The 17,948-nt window shown below is 36.6% G+C and overlaps 1 protein-coding gene across 7 annotated transcripts in view; it reads left to right on the top strand.

The window, feature by feature from the left end:
- The window catches only part of ATP8A1 (ATPase phospholipid transporting 8A1), a 278,564-nt gene that overhangs the window by 253,283 nt on the left and 7,333 nt on the right, over window positions 1-17,948 (top strand). For all 7 annotated transcript variants that reach the window (XM_072620622.1, XM_072620621.1, XM_072620616.1 and 4 more), the window contains 2 exons: window positions 9,235-9,323; window positions 10,007-10,099. In XM_072620622.1, the coding sequence (XP_072476723.1) occupies window positions 9,235-9,323; window positions 10,007-10,099 (182 nt within the window). The remainder of the gene's footprint in view (window positions 1-9,234; window positions 9,324-10,006; window positions 10,100-17,948) is intronic.

Genomic DNA, 17,948 nt, shown 5'->3' with positions numbered 1-17,948 from the left:
TCCCAAAGGACTAATGATGAAGCATACTATCTGCCTCCAGAGAAAGAACTGACATTTTTTGCATGTGGACTGAAACATGCTATTTTTCACTTTGATTCTTCTTCCTTTATTCAAGTCTTCTTGAACAAAATGACTAATATGGAAATGTTTTCCATAATTGCCTATCTATAATCTATATCTGCGTACCATCTCAGGGAAGGGGGAGGAGAGAGAAGGAAGGAGTCAGAATTTGGAACTGCAAACTTTAAATTAAAATGTTTAAATTTTTTTTGAAAACTAACACAATAGCTTATAATGGGTATCTTTTATGTAGTGCCTGCTGTTTGCCAGGTACTGTGCTAAGCCACTAACAAGCTGTTGCCTTCATACCACTAAGAAATGTTTGAGTTTGTAATATGCTCTTTCAACTAAAACCTTAGGATAGTTTGTCTGCTTTGCAAACAAATCTGTGTAGTTCCATCAGGCTGGTATCTACTTGTAATCCCTGCTACTGGGGCAGACTGAAGTTGGTGGAGCTCTTGAATTTGGGAATCCCGACCTCCAGGATGGTTAAGCACTTTATAATTATTATCTCATATGAGCCTTACAACAACCCAGGGAGGTAGGTGCTATTATGGTCCCCATTTTACAGTTAAGGAAACTGAAGCCAACAGTGGTTAAGTGTCAGATCCAATAGTAAAACACTCTTAGAAAATGCCTCAGTAGGTCATGCATTGATTTACACCAGGTATCTGCCAGTGCTCATTGATAGTATATACTATCTTTATCTGCATTAACAAATATAAAGAAGGAATATGATCTCCCTTTATTCTTCCCTGGTCAAAGGGCATTTAGAGCATTATGTTTATTTCTGAGCACCACATTTTAGGAAGGCCATTGACCTCCTTCTCCTTTTTAACATAAACCCTTACCTCATTCTTCATTGAAAAAAAAATAAGTTTTCATAAGCTCTGTCTCTTTCTTAGCTCTACACTTCACATCATGGCCTCCATATTAGCCTTCAGTCATGCTCCTTTTCTCAAGTCTCAAAGGAAGGGGTAGCCCTCCTTACAAATAAAAATCCCTCTTCTTTTGCCTTTGACCAAATCTCTTTTTTTCCTTTACTCATATCCTCAGCACTTACACTTAGCACAGTGCCTGATACATAGTAGGTTCTTAATGAATACTTAGTTACTGATTAAATAAGTGACCATACCTCAAATTCAACTATGTCCAACATCCAGGCCTCTTCCTGACTTCCCTATTTCTGTTGACTTCCTAGACACTCACCCTCAAGTCTGGCAAATCATCTCAAACTCTTTTCTCTCCCTCACACCTTATATCTAATCAATTTACAAGTTCAATTGATTGTCCCTCTACAACATATCTCAGGCCCTTTCTCTTTACTCATACAGCCCACTCCCTGGCTCAAATTCCCATCATCTCTTTTCCTGGATTATTGCAAGAGCATCTTAAATGGTCTCTCTGCTTCTAATCTCTCCTCTCTGAATTCTATCCCCACACAGCTGCTAAAGGGATATTCTTACTGCTTAAGTCTGACATACCACTCAAGTCCCTATTCCTGGAAAACTGAAAAGGAAGCAAAATTTGGTTCTGGCTCCTGAAATTTCCACTTCTATTCTTCTATTCCCAGAAGGGGAAAGTGTCCCTTTGCTTTCATGCTTCCCCTTGGGCTATTCAAGACCCTACATTCAGATTTCTTATCAAGCCCACCCTCCCTAGAATGTTCTGTACTCCAAAAGTGCTTCCTCTCCCTCATTGTCTGCCACACATATATAAACCACATATTTCCTGTTCCTTTACTATGGAGTATGCTACTGTGGAGTAGATAGCAGATTTTATTTGTTTGCTTGGGGGTAATTCACACCAGTATTGGAATTACTGGCATAGGACTATTTAATTTCTCTGAAATGTGTGGAGTAGATATTTTTGACATAAGGACGTTCCCAGGATGCTCTGCCTTCTTCCTGTCCAGCCTTCCAAATCTCCATGCATTCAAGGAAACAAGGGTCAATGACTTGATACGACATTTCTGATAGACAAAATTTAGCAAATATTCTTGTCTACAAAATGTTCATAACTTAAGTCAAATAATGATACCGATAAATATTTAATGTATTTTACAGTAATTGAATACTAAACATGTTGATATTAAAAGGGGCCTTAAAGATACTCTAGTCCAAGTCCCTCACTTTACCAATAAAGAAAATGAGGCACAAATGATGAAGTGGCACAGCACTGGACCTGGAGTCAGGAAAAGCTGAGTTCAGATCCTGCCTCAGATACTTACCTTTGTGATTCTGGACAAGTCACAATCTCTGTCTGCCTCAGTTTCCTCATTTATAAAATGGGGATAATATACCTTTTTCTCGGAATGTTGTCAGGATAAAATGAGGTAAAATTTCTAAAGCACTTTGCAAACCTTCAAGCACTATGTAAAGATAGTGACGTTATCATGATTATCATTCCACTGTCACATTAACAAGTTGGAACAGTCATGACTAGAACTCAGGTCTCCTGACGCTTAAGCCAGTACTTATTTCCTGAATAGCTGTACGTTAATTATGTAAAAGATGAATATATTGGGCCGCTAGGTGACTCCCTGGATAGAGCACTAGCCCTGGAGTCAGGAGGACCTGAGCTCAGTTGGGGCCTCAGACACTTTCTAGCTGTGTGACCCTGGGCAAGTCAGTTCAGTTAACTATGATTGCCTCCCAATAGAGAAGTGAATGAATGAATAAAAGATGAATGTGTTCATGAAACAGTGGATTCATGTTTTTATGGTATTATGTTAGAGTAAGGATTACCTATTTAATGTTTCATTTGGGAAGACAGGAAATGTTCAGAGCTATTTGGAAAAAGTAAATGAGGCTGAAAAAAAAGCATCCTCATGAGATATGCCTTGCGCGCCTAGCATGTCAGAGATTAGAGGACAAAGGGAAGTGAAAGTTGTCTGGAGCAATCTGGCCATTAGCTTAGGAAAAGGGGAACGTTTTGCATTTCAGAGATCACATCAGTATGTCTTAGAGAAGGAGTGTAGTCTAATGAAGAGAACACTGGAACGTGAATGAGCACATGTATGTATTGGAATCCTCTCTCCAAGTGTTTACTGGCTATATGACCATGGTCAGTTCATCTCACATCTAGGAACCTGTTTCCTCATTCATAAAAATGGGTACGATGATTCCAGTAGTTTTGAGGATTGGATGAAATAATGTAAATCAAATGAGATCATGCAATTTTCAAACTTCAAAATGTTTACATAGTTGTTAGCTAGTGTGATTATCATCTCTGAAGTTCTTCCTTCTAATAAATAGCTTGTGGACTTCATTAATAATGGCCTCAAAATGAGTTACAACCTTAAAGAATGGACAAAAAAAAAAAGAAACCTTTTACACATGACACAAACTTTTTAAGGATTTCATAGACAGAAGAACAGGGCTATTTCAATATTGACATCTTTTGCCTTTCTTCTTACCATCTTGATTACCTAGAAAAACCTCCAGATCTTCACTAATACTCTGGTTATCATCACTTTCTAAAAAGAAAAAGGTAGAAACAAGTGAATGCCTCAAGTATCCAGGTATTTCACTATCCTTGATATAACATCATATAAAGGAACCATTGTCAGAAACATAATATTTTCTTGAGTCTGAGGTTTTAGAAAAAGGGAATCTTCTTCCTCTCATCAGTGGCTGAAAGCAAATAATCCTGAGCAAGCACTGTTTCATGCTTTTTCAGGTTCATATCAGTCAAGCTAAAGGCATTCCCAAAACTATGTTCTTGAAATAAGGAAACTAACACTATATGAATATCCTTCAGAGTAGGCAGGAACATTTTCAAGTGAACTTAAGACCCATTGATAGAAAGGTTAGGATACCATCTTTATTTCAAAAGGACAATAAATAAATGTATCATAAAAGTTCCTGGTAGTTTTTATATTTTAAGAAGCTGTGTTTTAAAAGTATCCTTCAATAAATTTGTTTTCTATTTACTGGAATCAGTCCTAAATAAAGAAAGATTGAATTAAGTGACGGTTCCTGAAATTGTCTCCAATTTATTACCCAGAATCACATAGTTGCAGAGGCCTTCTAGTTCAACTCATATCTAAACAAGAAACCTGTCTACAATGTACTTGACAGGTGGTCAACTATCCTTTGCTTGGAGATCTCCAGGAAAGGGCCACTCACCATTTCCTAAAGGATTCCATTCTACATTGTTGTGCCTCATTGTTAGGCAACATCGAGCCAAAATGTGCTTCTTTGCAAATTTCAGACTTTGTTCTTAGTTCTGCCCTCTAAAGCTAAACAAAACATGTCTGTTCCTTCTTCCTCATGAAGGCCCTTCAAGTGCTTAGAGACCGCCATGATGTTCTCCTTAGCCCTTCTCTTCTATAGACTAAACATCTCCAGTTCTTTTCACTGATTTTCCCATGGCATGATTTCAAGGCCTTCATTGTTGTCCTCCTCTGGACCATCTCCGATTTTTTTAAGGTCCTTCCTAAAATATATGACTCCCCCAAAATGAACAAATACTTCAGATGTGTCATCAAGGTAGATGAATGAAACTCTCACTTCTAGTGTCCTGAACACCTTGAATTTCTTAGACTATATTTATTTTTGGTGGCCATATCACTGTTGACTCATTTGAATTTATAATCCACTAAAACCTTTTTCAGATGAATTGTTGTCTAGTCATGACTCCCACATTTCGTACTTATAAAGTTGATACTTTGAGCCTGGGTACAAGAGGTTGTGTTTATTACTATTAAATATCAATTGATTGTATTCACCTCAACATTCTACAATGTCAAAAATCTTTTGGATATTAACTGTTATGTAACATGTTAGCTATTCCCCTCAAGCTATCATCTGCAAAAGTATGCACTCTTTGAGATCATGAAATCCTACCAATTCTTTCTCAGAATTCTTTGAAATACACCACTCAGAGAGTTCCAAGTCCACCTAATTATATCATCTTCTAGCTCATATATCTTCCTTTTTCTATGGAAAAGCATGAGAGACTTTGTCAGATCTTTTCTACAACGTAGGTAAATTCTAGCTGCAGCATTGCCCTGATTTAATAACCCTGTACAGAAAAGGAAGTTGGGTTTCTTAAGCAGGATCCATTCTTGGTGAAGCCATTATGTTTTTGTCATTTAGTCATTTTCTTCAAAACTCCATTTGGGGTTTTCTTGGCATAGATACTGGAGTGGTTTGCCATTTCCTTCTCCAGCTCATTCTATAGATGAGGAAACTGAGGCAAACAGGGTTAAGTGATTTGCCCAGGGTCACATAGCTACTAAGTAATTCCTGACTCCAGGGTCAGCACTCTTTCCACTGCACTAACTTCCCCTGAAGTAACCATGCCGGCTCTTTTTGGTGATGATGATGATGGTGGTAGTGACAACGACAAAAATGGCAGCTAACATTTATGTGGTGTTTATGTGTGCCAGGCAGTTGTGCAAAGCACTTTCCATTCACTACTTCCTATTCTAGATGTTCACCAGTCATATCCTTTAATAATACCATCAAGACTTTTTGCTAGGATTTAAAGTCAGTGGCTAGTCTACAGTACTTTAGAATCTATTCTGTCTTAAAAAAAAAAAAAAAGCCAAATCAGTGTTTGTCCTGAAATTAATTCTGCTGTTCCTCTAACCTTTCAAATATCACTAACAAGGACCCAACAATCACATCTGCTGATTTTTTTCAATACCCAGGAATTTAATTCGTCAAGATCTCATAGTTTAAACTCATCAAAAGCAGCTAGTTGTTCTTTTATTACCTTTCTTTCTTCGATGTCACCTCTTCTTAGCTTATTCTAATCAGTGACTAATATTTGATAACTTCAAGTTCCCTGACTATTTTCTTTTAAAGTTCATAACTATGTGTCATAAATAGAGGACAATTTTTAGAAAAAGTGGTCTGTGTCTTACATTTTTCTTGTGAGTTAAGTGAAGGTTCCTGAAATTGTCTCCAATTTATTAAGGGAGGGACAGACCACTTTCTTTTCTTCATATATGCAAAAAAATCATGGTTAAACCTATAAGATGTCTGAATTGAATAAGGTTACATTTGACTTGGAAGGCAGCTGAGCATAATGCATAGAGCAATGGACTTGGAGTCTCTAGACCTAAGTTCAAATCGGACACGTAATAGTTGTGTCCCATTGGGCACAGAGGTCACTTTCTTTAGCTCTAAAATGGAGAAAACAATAGCACTTACATGTCACCGAGTGGTTTGGGGGGTGAAGTGAGATGATAATAATGTAAAGCACTTAACTATTGTTCTCTAGTTTGAAATAAGAAAATGGAGATTTTAGAAAAAAATGAAGAGGATTGGAATGCTCTGGAGTGCTCCAGGAGAGATAGGAAGTGGTGGGAGAAAGAAAAGAGAGAAGAGGAAAGAGAGATGTTCCACTCTTGTTCAAGTGCCCTCGAACAGTTCTGAAAAATCTGTGGAACAGCTAGCTCTTGGTTCCTCAGTCCTGGAGATTGGTTTCCTTTTCATGGTGTCTCAGTCCGGACTGCCACTGTGTGCTTAGATGGAGGCCAGGCGCACATGGATTCTAAAAAGGCCGTTCTCCGCAAGTTCACACAGAGATTTTGAGGATAATTCTTTGACATAACCTGAGTTTTGAGACTCTGCGCATTTATTTTTGAAGTCCCGTTTGTATAATTTTGAGTCCTTGTCGCTCCACAGAGACAAGAGCTTATTTGTTTTACCTCCTGAGTTTGTTGGGCCTTCCGTTTACCAGGCTTTGCAACCCTGATTTTCTGATTCTTTCTCAAGTTCCCCCGGGAGCCACTTTTGTGGCAGATTCCATTTGGTTTCACAAGGCCTCGAGGCCGGGTGGGGGCAGGGGCAAACTTGGCATAGACCACAAATCTCACCCATTAGGAACAATTTGTAAACTTCGAACAGAGGGAGCCAGAGTCCATCCCCAGAACAGGCTGCTCCTGTTACGGCCATTGTCTGGAAGGGATTGGTTTGCCATTTCCCAGATGACCTGCCTGTGTGTGGAGAGATGTGAAAAGTTAGAGACAAAAATGGTTTCTACAGAGTGAGGGGGAGCTTTCTTGTGCAGAAAGGAAGGAAATACCTCTGTGGGATTTTATTTTTTTCCAAAAAATACAAAGAGGCTCTCTGTCTTTAATGCGAATGTCGGCTTTCAATCTTTTAGGTTTGGATTAACTCTGCAAAAGAAGAAAAAAATCTGACAGGCTTTCAAATATGACGCAGAAAAAACTTTTTTTCCTCAGTTCTTGTTCACTTGTAAAGCCCAAGGCTGGGCAGGCTGTGAATACTGGGCGCCAGTTGTTCCTTCATTCACAGTTAGCATGACAATGGCCAGAATTACCATCCTAAAACCTGCATCCCACTTCTGCAGCTTCACCCGCAGACGGTTAGTACTAGGTGGCCAAGGCGCAAAATAAACCTTTCCTGCCTTACCAGGCAAATAAAACATTAGAAATGAAGCCAGGCAGACCTGATATTTTAGATGAAAATACCTGGAATTATATATGAAAAAAATGGCCTTTCTACAGTTGTTATGTTACTATAAAGCTTCCTAGGAAACAAACGACCACCACCAGCACCCCACCACCCCCAGCCTTGATAGACATTTCCTATTACACAGTTAGTGTTGGTTTTAACAATTGAGAATGTCAGCAAACATGTCCTAGATCATGTTTTGCTTATAAAATAAAGTGACTTTTATGTGAATATTTTCCTTCTCATTTGTTTTCAGAGGTATATGGGTGTTGTTCTGTGAAATCCGGGGATTGTTTAATTTTATTTGCAGAGTTTGTTTGGGGTACCATTTTATAATGGTTTTGACTTTGTTTTTTAGAGGAGTACTTTCAGGGTTGTTCTGCTTGGTGCAGATAGAATCAGTGCCTCAAAGCTGCTTATGTGTGTGCTGAATCTGTTACACAGGCAATACCACTTCTTAGAACGAACTTGGATGTTTGACTATGATTCTGTATCAGTATTAGTAGAAACTCTGAAAAGTAACTAGACCCTTCATAAGAGCTGTCTTTTTCAATTTCTGAATACTAGCTTTCCATATATGAAAAGATAAATAATGATGTATTCATTATTCAGTTGTATTGGTGGAGCAACAATCCATAAAAACTAAATTCTTGGAAACATTTCCTCAACTGTTTGCAATGTAAGAGGTTTCTGTTTTCATTCCTCGAAGTTGTTAGTTGGCTGCTTTTTAGAGAAAGCATAACAGTGTTTTTCTTAAATGGTTTCTATTAGAATCTGCAGATTTTCTTTTTAGAAGTAATTAGAAGCTAAGAAATGAAGTAAGATTTTTGTAGTGCCATTGTGTGGCATTGTTACTTTTTATCTGTGTAATCTAATTATATAACAAAGGCATTTCTGTGGTATAATCGCAGGCAACTAACAGAACAGTAATTTATTAATAAAAGAATCATTTTCTTTGCAACTATAATACTTCTGATATAGATACTTGGCATGTGATCCAGTGGCAGGTTATTTATTTTAATACAGTTTGTTCTTATTTTACATGCAAGTTATTTGCTTTGGCATTGGCTCAACCTTAACAGGTGTGTTGAAGCAAGTTATATAATAACTTATATAGCTATTAAGTTATGTAATATAACTGATGTCTCTACAGAACTATTGTTAGTGATATCTATTTTTTCAATGCTGTAGGGAAATTATATTACATAATTATGATATTACATAATTTAGCTAAATGCTATAGTGATGGGATTTTGTTAGAGTTTAATTTTATTTGACAGTTACATTAAAAAGTGTTGGAAATGTACAAGATTTTCTGTTGTTTTTTTTTAAGGTTTTAGAGTATAAGGAAAATATTATTCAGGCCTAGTCTGGGTTGTACTTGGACTCTTGCTTGAAAAGAATGGAGCATGATATTCCAAGCCATTGAAAAGTCATATAAGAATGTCAAGATTTATTATCTCTTTCCAATGTTCATGATGAACAGAGAGAAAACTCTATTAAAAAAATTCACAGGATAAAACTAATACCATTAGAGTATTATGGAAAGGAAAGCTACTCTGAAGATTTAATAAATTAAAATTTTCACAAATTTGGTTCTTAAATTGAAACATTTTACTTGATTATGTGAATGACTCATTCCAAAATGGACGTCTGGATTTTTTATTGTATTATAAATTCAGTAATATCCCAAGCTTCTCAGATTATTTTAAAAGCTTATTTATTTTCCTTTTTTCTTCAGGCAGCCATGCTCTTTAGTTCTGGAGTCTTCTGGATGGGACTGTTATTTATTCCTGTGACGTCTTTGCTTCTTGATATCGTATACAAAGTGTAAGTTTATCTGTCTTTGGTGTATATGATTATAGACCTTTGTATGATTGATCTATTTCTCTAAATGTGAGGTCATCTTCAGAGCTTATTTTTCAACAATTCACAAGGTTTAGTAGTATTATGAGATTAGAAAAAAGAAAATTAAGAGAAAAAAGGGTCGACTGAGCTGCTGGACAAATGCCACTCATTCGGTAGAAAAACTGAGCTAAAGCAGAAAGTCTGTATTAACCTTGGGAAGCCCTGCACCAAGGAGGAGAGGTACTTGGAGGTTCTTACTTACAGCATCCCAGATATAAAGGAGATTGATGTAAGAGGTTTGTTCCCTCTGATAACAGTATTTAGAACGGTTGCCTAAAGCCTTGTCTCTTTCATTCTAAGAATGTTTTAGAACATTAAATACTTCCACAACATAAATTTTTCACCTGAGATTGACTTTGTATATTCATTTAATGTTTATCCATGTTTTTATGTTAAGCCAAAAATATTTTTCTTTTAGCAATTTGCATGATGATTTTAATGTTTAAAAGAAACACAGCTAAGACTGTTACTTATGTAATTGTTGCTCTTTCTAAGGCCATCATTACATTTATAAATTATTATCTTGACATTAAACTGAATTGCTAGTTCTTTTTTTTTTTTTACATTTTCAAGGAAATTTTCATAAGAATTTTTTTTTTTAACAGAATCAAGAGGGCCACTTTTAAAACACTGGTAGATGAAGTTCAGGAACTGGAGGCAAAATCTCAAGATCCAGGGGCAGTTGTGCATGGAAAAAGGTAAAAATTCTTCATGTCCTTTTTTTTTTTTACACATCTATTTGTAATTCTCTGGTTCCTAACATCATAGGAAAATATGATGCAATATGATCATGTCACTAAGCTTAAAAGGTAACCAAAATAGAACATATTTATGTGTATATAAACAAAATTAGTATTTAACATAGGTGTTTAATAGCAACACGAGACCTGCTGCATATTTTTTTAATTAGGACTTATCATCAGGAACATTTGGGTTCCACTTCTGATTTGTTCTGGGTGTATGACATCAAATAAGCCACTAGACTTTGCATTGTCCCTGGCAATTCTCTAAAACTCAGAGTCTCCTCATTTGTGCTGATCCACATTGAAAGAAAGAGTTTCCTCGTGAGAAGTTCCCAGAACCAATGAAATCCCAGGTCCCATCCCCAAAAGTCACCATTAGTCTAAATTAATTGTTTCGTTTGATACAATAAGTTTTAGATTTAAGGATTCGAGGCACTTAAATTCTTAGGGCTCTGGGAAACTCCCAGACATCTTAGAAGATGGTGACCCACACTGGTAGCACAAGTTTCCAATCCTCTAATGGAAGTACAGGTCCAGTCTCTAGCCTAATCCTTTACAGATTTCAGAATGCTATTGCCATCTCCCTTACCCTGCAGTTGTATGATACTAAGCATACTTGACCTCGTGGTGCTCCTTTTTCCCTGAGTAGTTGTTAGGTACCCTGTCTCATAGAATTGTGAATAAAATTGCTTATTAACAAAATTAAGTGGCAGATACATCCATTAAGTAAGTTTCTCAATTTTAGAAGTTACTGACTCCTATGAATGCTAATTAATTTAGAGTTGTCATATGGCAGTCATTTAGAGAAATCGGAATACGAGTATGCACGCTAAACAAAAGTGTGACCGAGGGAAAGTAGAGTGGACATTAAACTCTTAGGAGCTGCATCACCCATCTGCCAGAAGGAGTGGCCCAAATTTCCACTAAAAAGAAAAGGGAAATTGATTAAATCAAAGGCTAAGCACTTCCCTACAAAAAAGGGAGTATTCTGGTCTACAGATTCTGCTGCCACCATGATGATGGCAAATCTGAACAGCAGCATATTCTCCCTAAAGAAAACAAAGGTGGGGGGAGGGGGAATGGATCTAGAAAAATAAAAAAAGGGAAGGATCAGATCAGATGAAAAGTCAAAAAAGAAATTGGAAGAAAAAGTCACTAGAATCAGCTGGTATATCAAAGGGGCTAAAGTAATTTGGTAATGTGATCACAAAAGCAGTGTCAATCATCTTTTTAAAACAATTGCCCATAAGAATGATCCCAAAGACCGGAATTGAGCAAATGTCCCATTTTCCAAAGTATAATGTATTTGTATATGTTATTCAAATAAAGGGAATTCTGCAGACTACAATAAGCTTTCTACTGACACCAGATCATTAAACTAAATAGTATGTGAAGTCTTAGGGAGAAAATGAAGCAATCATTTGGCACTAACATGGATTCATGAAGAATGGGTTATGCCAAACAACTTCCTTTTTTTAAGGGTTACTAGAATGGGCATATTAAAGGAATTCCATAATAGGTATCTTGTTTTCATCAAGGCATCTGACAAAGTCTGCCAAAATATCCTTTTAAACAAGGTATGTGGATGGGATAGAAACAGTTAAAGGGATTCAAAACTGGGTGAATAACAACATTAACTGATTGATGTCAGCTTGGCAGGAAGTCTCTAATAGCATGCCACAGGAGTCAATCTTTGGCTGATCCTTTTTAGTGATTTTAATAATGACTTAGAGAAGCACTTGGTAAAAATAAACTTTAAGTACTATGTGAGTTTGAGTCATTATTATAAAAACAAAAAGGCATGCTGTGTCAAATGTACAGGTGATGGACAAATAGGAGAAATAAATGATATGAAAGGTGATTAAATCAAAATTTAAAAGGAGGCTGGAAAGTTGGGCTTATAAGCAAAATGAAATTTAATAAGCATGAATATAAAATCAGGCTCTTAGCCTCAAAAGAGTAATTGTCAAAATGCCAGAGGCCTGAATTCACAACAGTTTATACTTTTAAAAAATCAAAACTTGGGAATACTAAACAGCTACAAGTTGAGTATGAAACAATAATGTGATAGATTTTGCTGTATTAATGGAAATAGAATGTCAGATTATTGAATATAATAGCTGCACTAGTCAGACCACATCTAGTGTACTGCGGCCACTTCTAAAAACTGTATTTTAAGAGTAATACTGATAAACTAGAGCATATACATCCAGAAATTAAATGATGAAGCTTCTGGAAATTGGGTCATGCATAACTGTTGAAAGAAGCTAACGAGGTTTTGCCAGAAAAAAGAAAGCTAGAGGAACGAAGGATATTATAACTGTCATATGAAGGAGGGTGGAAGTGTGTTTTGTGTTCTTACAAAGGGCACAGTAAGGAACAATGAATGGAAGTTATAGGGGCACATTTCAACCCAGTATGAGCATCTTTCTCCCAGTTTGAGCTATCCAGCAATGGAGTGGTCTGCTTCCTGAAAAATCGAGTTCCCCACCACTACCTGTGTTCAGAATCTAGAGAATTCCCAACTCAGGGATGTCGTAAAGGTGACTCCTGTGCTGGATAGGAGATCAGAATAGATCATCTCTAATTTCCCTTCCAACCCTAACATTCTTTAGCCCCTTGAAATAAGGAGAGAGCAAGAAGGAAAGAAATGGGAGAAACTAAAAAGAAAAGGAGGAGTTTGAAATAAGAAGGACCTGAAGTCAGACAGAACAGTTGTAAGAGACCCCCAAGAGATACAAGAGTAATGAATGAAGCCAGGTTTTATAAGCAGAGATGTTGAGTTTGCGTACCATGGTTAGATTTCATAGATTTTTCACTGTGGTCTGAGTTGAATGTGATTTTTTTTTAATTAGCAGTTATTAGTTTTATATCATAGTTAGGACCTGTGTTATTCTGTTGAGGTAGGTGATATTCCAAACAAACCAGACCAGACATGGGCTCTTCCCTCTAAGATTTAATTTCAGAGATGAGTTCTCAGATAATGGCGTATTCATCAGATCAGGTCTTGAATGTAGAAAATACAGTTTGTAATTCTAGACTGACTAATATCTATCCACTGGCTGCTCAGATTTCTCAGAGTTGTGACACAACTGTCATTTTCATATCAGTAAACACAATGTGTGTTGACTCAGCCCGGATTCCAGTTTCACCTGTCAGTGTATGTAAAACAAATTGTATATAAATATATGTATATACATATACATATATAAAGTATATAAAGCAAATTCTTCTTTACTTCTGAACATTAATGATTTTAATTAAGGCAGAACATTAATTAAAATAAATGATATTAATAGACTTATTAATGGAGACCTAATCACTGAGTTTGCCAGTTTTTATTCCTTATTGTAGATCTGAACCAGAGTTTGGTCATCAGTCCTATGTGTATATAATTAATGCTTTTAAAATAAGCTTTAAGTAACCTAAGCTGGCATGGAATTATCCAAAGAAATTTTTACAGAAAGAATTTTTAAGACAGTTTTGAAGAAAGGGGTTAATTCATTACTTGCTTTTCCTCATAATGACATTAGACCTATCCCCCAAGCCCCATTTTAAATTTTACAGGTTTTTTTAATGTCAAATGTATGTCAACAAAAATATGATATTCTGTGCTTATCTCATAAGCTCCTGGCCTAGCAGAAATATGATTTGAAGTGATAGCTAAGTGAAAGATAGATATGTGGGACTAAGTTTAGTTAAACCTTAGAATTATTTCACCAAGAGTTAATACACAACCACTGTGCTGTCACACTCCTGGCTGTCCCAGCACCAGCTCACCACTACCATCTGGGTCTAGTTTAAGCCAACTGGATATCATCACAGAACTAATTGTGGACAGCAATCGACTGAGATACCATGATTCCAGAATTTGATATAAAGAGATATAGATGTGGTCATCACTTATATGTTGGAGGTTAGTTCTAATAAATTGAACAAAATAACTTGCCAGCTGAACGTAATAAAACATACTTAAGTTGACCAATACTCTAAGTAACAAAATATGACTTAGTAGATAATGAATTGTTAACTGTACTGTATTATCTATTGCTGGTGTATCTAAAAAAGATATTGCTTTTCAGATAATATGTCCATGCCCTCACTTTTCATTGAAAATTCTGTGCTGCTCTATTTTAATGATGATAGAAATAGTTCATCTGCTTAAGTGACAGTTAGACTTGAACTTTTCATTGAATTGCATCCGTTTGTGTGACGCTGCCTAACCACAATACTTCATAGGACTCTGGGATATGGTACAGAATCTAACATAGCCTAATGTTGAGAAAGGGAATAAATGTGATACGAAGTAGATTTATGATGATGGAGGTAGAGAAAACTTTTCTTCATTTTCTGTGGTGGGTTTTTGCAGCAAAAACACAGAATTTTTATTTGTTCCTTTTTATGTATCACATATTTTCAGTAGAGTAGAAGTTATTACTTTACAGTAAATATTGGTAACCATAAATATCCATGGCACTGAAGAGCATTTTTTAAATATAACAGAGTCCTTGTTGAAAGGCGTATAAATTCTAAGTTGAAAGGTTCACTCTAGGTGAAATACTAGAGAAATACCATTCCTCATCATATAATGCTTACTGTGCTCCCTCCTGTGCATGGCATTTATATTTATGTGCCGTGGTAAGGAATAAACTATTAAATCGAGACAGAACAAAAAGGCATGCATATCGGCGTTTGGTGTTTTACATGACGAAGTATCATTGCTGTGTATGTATGTGTGCACACATGTTCTGGCTAATGTTCAACAATATGTTTATGTTCCACATTAGCCTGAGGAGTTGCTTATAAACCAAAACACCCTCTGAAAGGGTAAAAGCACCTGCTATTTTGTGATCGCATCTCTTCTGATTGAATTGGTAAATTAAATTGCTTGAACCTCAGGGGAAGGGAACAGGTTGGGTGCTTTTTTTTTCATTGAACATTAGACAGCCCTTCAGGCTAACATTTAACATTACTCAGCTAATGTGGAACATTACCTCGTTATAAACAGTTGGTTGGATGCAGTCTTCTGCAGTGAAGCTGCAAACCTGTACAAATAAAAATGTCTTCTATTGAGAGATCTATAATGTAGAGGTTAATTTTCACATATACCTTCTAAACACATTTATGTTTTCACATTAGGACATCATATACATAGGGAAAACGGTATGCCAGAAATGTTTCTGATAAGAAAGTTGTAGCATGATACATTTGAAATTGCCCTACCTTGTTATTGTCTAGTCATTTTAGCATAAAACACCAGAGGCTTCCCACCACCCCCATTGCCAGTGGTTCTGCTAACAAAATTAGACCACCTGCTGCTAAAGCTGCCTCTTTCCTCAAAGCAGTTACATATTTTAGGATCCCACAGGGTCCTCAAGCCTGTAATGTTATATCATTTAAAGAGTAGTTATAGTCAGAAAAGTAACTGCGTAAAAATGGCACCTTCTTCTCCATATCTGTTTATTCCATTGAAAAACGCAAATTTTACTGCTATTTGGAAAACTAACGCAGTTATGCGTGAAGTGTGCTGTTTGCACTGATGTAACTATTCCCAGTGACACTGTGGAATTTTCTATTTGTTTTCACTAAGAAGGACTTTAACATTCAGCACTTTTGAAATAGGTTTTTTGTTGTTGTTGTTCAGTTGTCTCAGTCATGTCTGACTCTTCATGGCCCCGTTTAAGGTTTTTCTGGCAAAGATACTGAAGTGGTTTGCCATTTTCTTCTCCAGTATGTTTATAAAATATAACTATAATCTCCAAATCTTCAGTACCACCCTATGGACACTTTGTTTTATTTATTGTAATTGATGAAATGCCTAATTGCAAAATTTGCGTTCTCCCATGGCCCGTTTTCAACATTCACGATATAGATATAATTTATTTTGATTTCTAAAAAAATTGGGGCAAAATGTAACTCAAGCTGGTAACAATACAATCGGAGTCTTTCTCCAGGGCTTCATTGTAGCGTGGTGGTAGCCCTGGGTCTCAGTGATGATGAGAGTCATTGAGAGATCCTACCTAGTAGGAAAGACTTCAAGTATGGCTAGAGCAACAGACTGTCTCAGCTGCGTAACAACCAGCAGTGCTAAGTATGGTGAGATTCATCACCAGAAGACTGACCACCAGGTAATGAATATTTTTGTATTGTGTCTATTCAGCAAATGGATAAAAATGCAAAATGGCCTTTAACTCTGTGCTCCTTTACACATCTGTAATGATGATGGAGTGAGGAGCAAGTTAGAGGAGAGACAGTAGTAAAGCTTTCTCAATTATTGAGTTATCTAAATAGTAGATTTTTTGTTGTTGTCCAGTCTTTTTCAGTCATATCCAACGCTTCATTACTCTTTGTGGAGTTCTCTTGACAAAAATACTGGAGTGGTTTGCCTGTTCCTTCTCCAGTTCATTTTACAAATGAGGAAGTAAGGCAAATAGGGTTTAGTGACTTGCCCAAAGTCACACAGCTGGCTAGTATCTGAGGTCAAATTTGAGCTCATGAAGATGAGTTTTCCTGATTCCAAGCCCAGGGCTCTACCAGCTATGCCACCTGGCTGCCCAAGTAGTAGAATTAGACATTAAATTAGTCATTTAACTTTATATTTTTAATTTGACATTGTTTTACAAAATGCAAAAAACACACTGCTGAAAGAACTGAGCCATATTCACGTTGGAATTATCTGAAAATTCGTGGTAAATGGAAATTGGAAGACCTAAAGACATTGCAGCTAAGTTTAAGTGTTTTCCTTGGATAGATAAATAAAGGATTGGAGGAGTTGTGCTTATCATGCACTCAAAGGACAGTGAGAAACATTGGCTACTTGGTTATATGACCTTGCACTTCTCACACCAGATGTTGGAAGATAGACCACATAAATATAATGTTATTATACCAAAAAGCATATTCTTTATACCTCTCAGTCTGTTATGCGACTATGAAGATGGAGGTCTGAATTAGAAACTCATCCATGAAAGCCTGCTTATTTTCTTTTGATGTTTTCATCCAGGATATTCTTGACACATACATAAATATTTCTGTCCACAAAGAAACGTGGACCACGATTACATAGGAAGAGAAGGTATTTAAAAAAAAACAGTAGTCTACACTGATAGTGGGACTCCGCATAGCTCTGAAATCACAGATCTACCTAGAGCTTCTACAGGAATAAATAATTATTGTTTGCCTACTGTATGTAGAACATTCTAGCCCAGGGGTGGGGTACCTGTGACCTCAAGGCTGAATAGGGATTTGCTCTGTGAAGGCCTCACTTGAGGACCTACAGGGCCACATGTGGCTTCGAGGCCACAGGTTCTCCACCCCTGTTCCAGGCCCTAGAGAGAAATGATACATCCTCCTCTTGAGGAACTTGGAGTCTAATAGGAGAATAAGCCAAGCAAAAATGAATATGATACACTATTTCAGAAAAATGCATTTTAAGTTAAAACACAAGGAACCATGAGTACTCTAAGGAGAAGGGTCAGACTCAGCTGGGAAGATCAGAGGAAAAAGCTAGCTTTTAAATAATCTAAACCTCTAAAATAGCAAGTAATTATTTTAAATGGTAAAATCTTATTTCTATAATCTTAAGTCAGTTCCATCAAAGAAGGGAAACTGTACAAACAGTTTTGGATTTCTTGAAAAGCATTTTGTTCCCTGTTTTTCTTCATTCTGATCCGTATTTTTCTTGTCTATCATTGAGAGCCAATTTTCATTATCCATCGAGGGAGGACTGGCTCCATTGTAAAGTTGGTCAGCAAGATAGTGTGAGTGCATTTCAGTTCAAGAAATATTATTGCTTGAGGCATGC

This window comes from Notamacropus eugenii, chromosome 6 (assembly GCF_028372415.1).
Source record: "Notamacropus eugenii isolate mMacEug1 chromosome 6, mMacEug1.pri_v2, whole genome shotgun sequence".
NCBI classification, from domain to species: domain Eukaryota; kingdom Metazoa; phylum Chordata; class Mammalia; order Diprotodontia; family Macropodidae; genus Notamacropus; species Notamacropus eugenii.
This window is presented reverse-complemented; position numbering and strand designations above follow the sequence as displayed.